This window comes from Diaphorina citri, unplaced genomic scaffold, assembly GCF_000475195.1.
Source record: "Diaphorina citri unplaced genomic scaffold, Diaci psyllid genome assembly version 1.1 scaffold1531, whole genome shotgun sequence".
Classification (NCBI taxonomy): domain Eukaryota; kingdom Metazoa; phylum Arthropoda; class Insecta; order Hemiptera; family Psyllidae; genus Diaphorina; species Diaphorina citri.
In genome coordinates, this window is record NW_007378957.1 from 66,497 (window position 1) to 75,591 (window position 9,095).

Consider the following 9,095-nt stretch of genomic DNA (forward strand, 5'->3'; position numbering starts at 1 on the left):
TCCGATCTTACATATGTCATTATCAAAGTTCAAAATCATTCCAATATAGGATTTCTTATATTTACGATATAGTCAAGTCTCTCACAGTCCAACTTCATCAACGTGGAACCTCTAGTCTTCATTCCAGACACACAATGCTCAACATGTTATTCCAGATCCATGTCGACCTGTCGACTATATCGAAATATTCCATGTCGAGACCAAACTTGAGCGAAACCGAGGCTAAAAATATCGCAGCACCGTCTAGACAAGAACGCGATAAAAAAACGTTGAAACCATTACACATTTCATTGCAAATATTGAAAGATTTTATTATTACCCATTATGGATTACATTTAAATTGGACATCCTAGGCAAATGGGGGTGACAAATATCGAAAAAGTATGGGAGATGACCCCAATAATGTGGATCTTTTTGATATTTCAGCAATTTTTAAAAAAAATTGCCAGAATATTTTGCAAGTTTAAAATAATGTTCAACGAGAGTTCCAAACCCCAGCACACTATCTTTGGTATCTGTCCTGACGTTATTATCTCTATTGATAGTAATGTATGATTCTATTATCCCCCATTATATTATTATTATTATGGATTACATTTAAATTGGACATCCTGGGCAAATGGGGGTGACAAATATCGAAAAAGTATGGGAGATGACCCCAATAATGTGGATCTTTTTGATATTTCAACAATTTTTCAAAAAATATTTTTAAATTGCCAGAACATATTGCAAGTCCAAAATAATGTTCAATGAGAGCTCCAAACCCCAGCACACTATCTTTGGTATCTGTCCTGACGTTATTATCTCTATTGATAGTAATGTATGATTCTATTATCCCCCATTATTATTCATTGTGAGCGCTCATAGTCCAAGTATCTCTACAGGACTGTATAATCTGCTAGCTATAATTCAAATTGAACATTATACTCCGCTCAAACATGCCACAGAATGGTACTTGGATGGCTTCAAATCCCATGGCAACATCAATGCTGAAATAGATATATTGTTATTTATTTTCAATCTCATGGACAAGTGTACATTAAGGCCGTGGTTATGAACAGGGCCATCGTAGGACATCGTCGGACTTTTTGCGTGTAAAGTTGGCGGGAAATTCGAATTTTTGATTTCGCTCAAACATACCAGAGAATGGTACTTGGATGGCTTCAAATCCCATGGCAATAGTCACTAGACCCAACATCAATGCTGAGATAGATATATTGTTATTTTCAATCTCATGGACAAGTGTACATTGGGAGCTGAATCCTTTAAGACTTACGTGACGGTAACGGTAGCTAAATTTAGACAAACTACATATGCGATATATGCGATACAAACTACATAGACAAAACTACTTGTAAAAGTCCTAGTTTTGTAGTTGCTAAGGCGTTGAATACACAAGCTCCTTGGATGAATATTTATAATCGAGGAGACTGAGCTGAATCCTTTAAGACTTATGTACGTGACGGTAGCTAAATTTAGACAAACTACATATGCGATACAAAATACATAGACAAACTACTTGTAAAAGTCCTAGTTTTGTAGTTGCTAAGGCGTTGAATACACAAGCTCCTTGGATGAATATTTATAATCGAGGAGACTGTGGTTCGAATCCCAGCAGAGATTTAAATGAGGAAGCGATTTAAAATTTGTTAGATTGAATTCAAACTAATCAACTCCTTTGTAGGAACCTTGCAAGAATGTTCTTTTATTTCCATTTTGTGCAATATTAGGTCCATTCTGTGAAATATTAAAACCGACGGAGTTATCAGATTGCCGAAACCATCCAAAATTCTGCTCACCTTAGCGCGAAGCGGTTTCATTTCGGAATAAATTATCACGTGTTTAATTTGTCACCAGAAACATGTGTTATGTGTTGCGAGCGCAATTTTAATAACTTTAGCCTTAACTGTATCGGATTGCCGAAACCTTGCAAAATTAAACTCACCTTAGCGCGAAGCGGTTTCTCTCGGAATAAATTATCACGTGTTTAATTTGTCACCAGAAACATGTGTTATGTGTTGCGAGCGCAATTTTAATAAATCGGATGGCCGAAACCTTGCAAAATTAAACTCACCTTAACGCGAAGCGGTTTCTCTCGGAATAAATTATCACGTGTTTAATTTGTCACCAGAAACATGTGTTATGTGTTGCGAGCGCAATTTTAATAACTTTAGCCTTAACTGATGGTGTCAGCCGCTCATACCTGGTTTCTATCTACGCCCCGAAAAGACAACACATAATTTTGAAATTTTAATATCATGACAAGATACGCATATGTTTAATTTAAATTGTAGACATATGTGGCAGAAGAGACAAATTTCAAATTAAAACCCGTCGAGATGCAGAGAGGATGTTGGGGAATTTATTCGGCTGTGAAGTCAATAAAGTATGATTTTAATGAAATAAACGAAACACATAATTTTGAAATTTTAATATCATAACAAGATACGCATATGTTTAATTTAAATTGTCGCCTTGTAGACATATGTGGCAGAAGAGACAAATTTGAAATTAAAACCCGTCGAGATTTAGAGAGGATGTTGGGGAATTTATTCGGCTGTGAAGTCAATAAAGTATGATTTTAATGAAATAAACGAGCTTGAAAACGTAAAATTTGAAAATTATGATGCATTAGTGTACCCACAAGAAGAATTATCAAATCCATCGCTAGATCGCTACCTACATCACCAGTAAACTATGATCCCTGATTTCAGAAAACGAAGTTGATATATTCTACCAGACGACAATGAACAAGAACGTAAAAGTTGCAAAATGAACCAGAAACAGGAAAGTTAGCTACCAAAGTTCAGTACCCTGGGACACTTCAGCACTTGTCTCCATGGAACCCTGTCCCCTGTTCCCGTCTAGCAATATGACAAGCTTCCTTGATATGAAAACAAATTGGCCGTCAACACTGCCGACAATGAACAAGAACGTAAAAGTTGCAAGATGAACCAGAAACAGGAAAGTTAGCCACCAAAGTTCAGTACCCTGGGACACTTCTGCATTTGTCTCCATGGAACCCTGTCCCCTGTTCCCGTCTAGCAATATGACAAGCTTCCTTGATATGAAAACAAATTGGCCGTCAACACTGCCCTTCCACGCTTGAACTCGAATAACCCTGAAAATTTTCAACCTCCATGACATAGACACGTCGGAGTAAAACAAATATTTGTACCACTGCCCTTAAACTGTCAAAAATTATTAATGTAACCCCCTCCCCTTCCTTCCGCTGGGTTTCCTGGCGTTCCCGATACTTTGTCCTGGTGTTTTTCTATCCAGTTCTGCCGTTCCTGGATATTGCCGTTCTGGAGAGGCAGATCAAAGTCTTGGACGTGATGATCTGTGCCCGAAGAAATGAGAAAGCTATGAACGTTGCAGAATATTGGATGGAGAGAATTTCAATATGGATGAAGATGCCTGAGAAGTACTGTCTTGTCTGCATTGCACGAGTCGTGTTTTCCAGACCGTTCTGGAGAGGCAGATCAAAGTCTTGGACGCGATGATCTGTGCCCGAAGAGATGAGAAAGCTATGAACGTTACAGAATATTGGATGGAGAGAATTTCAATATGGATGAAGATGCCTGAGAAGTACTGTCTTGTCTGCATTGCACGAGTCGTGTTTTCCAGGTAATATGGTTTTAATGTCCAAATGTGACAGCTCTCAATGCAGATCGTAGCCGTTTAAATTGTATGGAATATTGCCGAAAATACGATCAGTCTATTGCAAGCTTCAGATAGACTCGGGAAGAGAGTAAGTATCTCGATGTACCCTGTACTTGTAAACAGAATGCACTGGTGTGATAATCCCAAGTCATAAACCATCCGGATGTGAACTAGGTAAGTAGGAGCATGACCTTTGCAAATAAAAATTAAATAAAAACAAGGCGAAAAGGAACGTTTGAAATAAAAATTAAAAGCCCATAAAAACTCGGGGCTCGTAAAAGCGTTTTTCCATGAATGAGAAGAACGGTGGCGAGTGAGGAAAATGGATTTTAATGGCACTTGAATGGGTTAAGGTTGACGGGGAGGGAAGCCATTAGCACATGCGTGGTAACCCAGGGCAACTAGGGAAAGTCGTTACGAAGAAAATTCCACAGGGGGAGTCTGCGCCTGAGTCCTCCGCCTCATGTGAAAATTTATTTTACACAAAATAAAATCTTCTATAAATAACGAACGAGATAGAGAAAAGGTTTTCCTACCAATTTTCCTTCTTTTCCTCTGCTAGCTTTTTTTTCGGAGCGCTTTTTTTGTATTCTCCTGCTTCCCCGGAGTGTTTACAGGTTTTCGGTAGCATTACGTCGTCCCGTCAGTCGAACAAAACAAAAGATTGTTCACCTACACATGGAACTGAAGAAATGGGACTGAGAACTTTTCTCATTTGAATTGAAAAGGCAAGATATCCTATTGCGGAACTTTCCGTACAGTTCAAGTTCTGAGATGTATTTAACTATTAGATACTTTCAATACTTGAATCCTATGGATGAGCTATGCATATGACATGTGCGGAAACAAGGCTTAACTTCAGACAGGCACCTGTTGTAGACTTGCAGGTGATTGTAATATTCCATGTTCAAGATGGGCTGGCGTCAAGGACTATCGAAAGAAAATGAGTTTCTACACAAGAACACAGTTTAGCAATGGCTCAGATGATGCTCCAATGAACTTTGTTAAACCAAGTTAGAGGGAGACTGTAAGTGGGTAGTATTAGTCGAGGTCTTGAGGTGTATTTTCCTTTAGGGAAACTTTTGAAAACGGAACCAAGTGGCGGAATGGCGCACTACATTGGATTTCCTAAGGTTTAGTACAAAGTTATTTCAGTTTCCAAAAGGGAATCGGTTCTGTTTCCAAAGTTTCCCCGAAGGAATATACACCTTTGATTCTTTTTGCTTTTTGTGAGTGTGAGTGAGAGATCCGAAAATTGTGAGTGAGAGATCCGCTGTTTTCTTCTTCTCTATTCTTTCTTCTCAATTTTATTTTGAGGGTCACTGAATTTATTTGTAATTTTTATTTTGAATTCTCTTCTTGTTTCCTCTTGAATAACTTTCCTCTTATTGGGTGTGAATTTCCAATTTTATTCTCGACTCTCTTTCTCTACCTCCTCCTCCTTTTTTTCTTCTCTCAAGTCCTTTTTTTCTCCTTTCCTATTTGCTTCAACTTCTTTCCTTTCTTTTTCTCTGATTGATATTTATTATTTACCTTGGTCCTTTATTTTTTTCTACTCTAGATTTTCCACTTCTTCGTCTAGTAACTCCAGGATCGCTGACATATTTGAGATTACAGGCGCACTATAACCTTGTGAATCTAGTCAATCTAGTGATGGAAGATGGAATTTTAGAAGTTTCAAAAGAAGCCGCAATCTTTGGAACTAATCCTTTAGGGCTTATTGAATACCGTGGTAAAGGAACTTTCTGTTTTTTCGTTTGAAAAAAAAAAGCTTTTTTAAATGTAAAAAAAAAAAAAAAACAAAAACAAACAATCTAATGGCTGTGTGGTATTCAGTTGTGAGCTCATGTGCTCTGAACTCAAGCTTATGATTTATATTCGGAACAATAATAGACAGCATTCGGAACAATAACATTCGAAACTTATTTGCCCCGGAAAAGGTAGCATTTGTTTAAGAACTCATCCCTTGGGTGGGGAAAATGGTAAAGAAATGACAAAAAAATGTTGGGGACTTTACGAATGCATCTGGATGTCATTTGGATTGTGCAGCCCACTCCAAAATTCTCTAAGGGCAACAAGTTGGTCTGAAGCAACGTTGCCCGTGGTTGGCATCTGGATTCTATTACACAAAACATTCAAGGTTGTGAAAATATTCAAGAAGATTGTCAACTCCCAAAAATCCCAAGATTCAAAAACTACTATAAATCAAACATGATAAGCACATTTCAAATATGAACACCTTTTTAACCATGCTCGTCACCCTACAACTTGATGAATTTCAAAAACAATTAAAATGGATTCAAGTTTTTTTTTTTTTTTATTTTTTTAGTACATTTAAATTATTTTTAATTCCGTGGCTAGATAGTGTACTCATTTTAACTCTTACATTGTTCTCTTTTTTTCAATACGTTTGTTTCTATTGTCTTTCAGTGCATGGGTATGATTTATGTGCAATGGGTCGACATTAGAGATTTAATTCATTCTGCTGACATATTTGACATTACAGGCGCACTAAAACCTTGTGAATCTAGTCAATCTAGTGATGGAAGATGGAATTTTAGAAGTTTCAAAAGAAGCCACAATCTTTTGAACTAATCCTTTAGGCCCTTTAGGGCTTATTGAATACCGAGGTAAAGGAACTTTTCAGTCTCGAAGGAACCATTGCCAATAAATTATACACAAAAAAAAAAAATCTATTTCATCAAATCTTTTCAGGGCACATTGAACTCGAATCTTTTCAGGACACATTGAGCTCGAATCTTTTCAGGACACTGGATCATTCCAGGGCACGTTGAATTCGCTAAATCACGGTTTGGCCTATAAAGAAGGAATGGTACTTACAGGAATTGTACTCTCCAGGAGAGCCTAGGAACACAGATGAATACAAAACGCCTCGCCTTGCAGCCTCGGCCGCTCTGGCATCACTAGGGGACGACCACTCCCTTCGCGGACACCATTTGCCTGTGGAAAAAACAGAGAAAACAAACCATTAGTACATGGGGTTGAAAAGCACTCTAGACAACAGTGGTTAACATAGATTAGTAAATAATAATATGTAAAAAATCAAGTTACCCAACCGGATCACCATTAGAATTAAAAGACAAATATTGAAAAAAAAACAAAAACTTTCAAAATTTTATTTGTGAAAACAGTACATACCTAATTACTCTTATGAAAATGAAATAATGTTTGATATATGAAGAAAACAGATAACAAGTCATTAGAACATGGGGTTGAAAAGCAATGTGGACAACAGTGGTTAACATGGATTAGAAAAAATAATAGGTAAAAATTGAACGACCTTGATCATCAAAACACAAAAATTGAAAGGAAAAAGTCAAGTAAAAGCAGTGATCTAAAAAATGCACCGATACCAAAGCTTGAATCTCCATACCAAATCTTGGTTGAATAATACCAGGTACCTACATTCTGTATTGTATGTAGACTATGTACTTGTTGCAAGGCCAACTGAAGGCAATGCAAATCCACAAGTACTACAAGATACAACGACATCTGATGAATATCTGTACATATAGGAGAAATACTGTTAAGTGAAAGCATCTAAAAAAATCCACCGATTACAAAGCTTGAATCTCGAGAACTTGGTTGAATAATGCCAGGTACATTCTGTATTGTACATATGTAGACTATGTACCTACTTGTTGCAAGGCCAACTGAAGGCAATGCAAATCCACAAGTACTACAAGATACAACGACATCTGATGAATATCTCTAAAGTTACATCAAAAATGGCCGTGAATTTTTGTACAAATTCCGTTTTTACTTTTTATGAAAATGATATATTCGATTTTTGACCCTCTTTTTTAGTTCGAACTACAACTTTGTTCTCTTTCTCTGTTTGTACTCTTGGGCTCATATATCACTGTCTCCTGCGTTAGAATCTCTCGTTCCCTCTCGCTCTTTCTCTCTCGCGCGCTTTCATTCTCTCTCTCTTATTATTTATAGGGCCCATATTTCATTTGCCGCGGCAGAATCCTGACCTAGCGCAACTTCCAAACCTATTTATAAATATTATGTGCTGGAATGTGTTTTTTGTAGGTTAGAACTGTCTTCGAGTGTTCTCATTCATCAACGCGAGGACTAATTTATTTACTACTTCGGCCACGGCGTTGTATCTGCTGTCACCAACAGTTGCCATGTGTCTGGTTGTATCACTGGCAATATTAATGGTCAATGATTTGGGATAGGGTTTCATTGACTCCAAACCGCGTGTATTCCTTTTCTTTTACTTTTTACTATCAGTCTATGGTAGTACTCTTGTCCTGTACCTACTTTGTTTACATCGAGTTTTTTTGTAGTATCTTTAAGTTCCTTCTTTTCCGGCCGCGAAATACCGTATCCCCCTATATTACTTCATTTACTTTTTACAGTGTCATCAGTATTGTCAACACCCCTATGATCAATATTGTTCAATAGTAGACGAGAGTTTCTGGCAAATATTGAAGGCTACACAACATGGGAAGTATGGACTGTTTACTAGTCATTTTCAGCATCTCCATCCATCCTCGAGGAAAAAATAAAATAATAACAATGTAAAAGCTAAAATCTCCGAAGAAACGATTCGATTCTCTTTCTTTTCGAGCATAAATAAAATTAAAAGTAATTTTCAAAGAATGATAGGTTTCCGTTGAACCTCCATGAATCATGATTTGCTGGCTGAGGAATGGCGGCTGTCCTGAGAACATGATGGGCTTCAACCAAGAACCAAAGTTAAACCAAGAAAGAGAAGAAGAAGAAGAAGAAGGGGTCAGCAAGGTCAAAACATATTGAGCTCGTTCACTCTCTCTCTTTCTCTCTCTCGCTCTTCTAACCAATCAACTTTGCAGACAATGTCTTCATTTTTTTTTCTCATGCAGTGTGGTGGATTGGGAATTTGAAGGAGACCATGGCATCGGGTTTAATGATCACAATATGTGCTTCATAAGTTGACTCGTCAGGAGATTAGTCACTCGAGGAAAATGGGATTTTGACCAGAGAACTCTGAGGACCTCACGGAGTACCTTTATTGGTGTCCAAAATTCAACTCACCACAGTTGTTAAACTGGTGGAAATACAGGATTCGATGGAGTTTTTACAAATTATCCAATGGCGTTACGGCACCAATAATTTTCATTAAAAGTTATCTGAGGGAGTTAAACGCATGTTGAGCTTGAAAACGTAAAATTTGAAAATTATGATGCTTTAGTGTACCCACTAGAAGAATTATCAAATCCGTCGCTAGATCGCTACCTACATCACCAGTAAACTATGATCCCTGATTTCAGAAAACGAACAAGTTGATATATTCTACCAGAGACAATGAACAAGAACGTAAAAGTTGCAAAATGAATCAGAAACAGGAAAGTTAGCCACCAAAGTTCAGTACCCTGGGACACTTCTGCATTTGTCTCCATGGAACCCTGTCCCCT

The 9,095-nt window shown here is 37.5% G+C and overlaps 1 protein-coding gene across 1 annotated transcript in view; it reads right to left on the reverse strand.

The window, feature by feature from the left end:
* The window catches only part of LOC103516269 (homeobox protein homothorax-like), a gene marked incomplete at both ends in the record, with an annotated part of 58,256 nt that extends 51,629 nt beyond the window's left edge, over positions 1-6,627 (reverse strand). The window contains one exon of the mRNA XM_008481232.1: positions 6,508-6,627. Within this exon, the coding sequence (XP_008479454.1) occupies positions 6,508-6,627 (120 nt within the window). The remainder of the gene's footprint in view (positions 1-6,507) is intronic.
* Between the last annotated feature and the right edge of the window lie 2,468 nt (positions 6,628-9,095).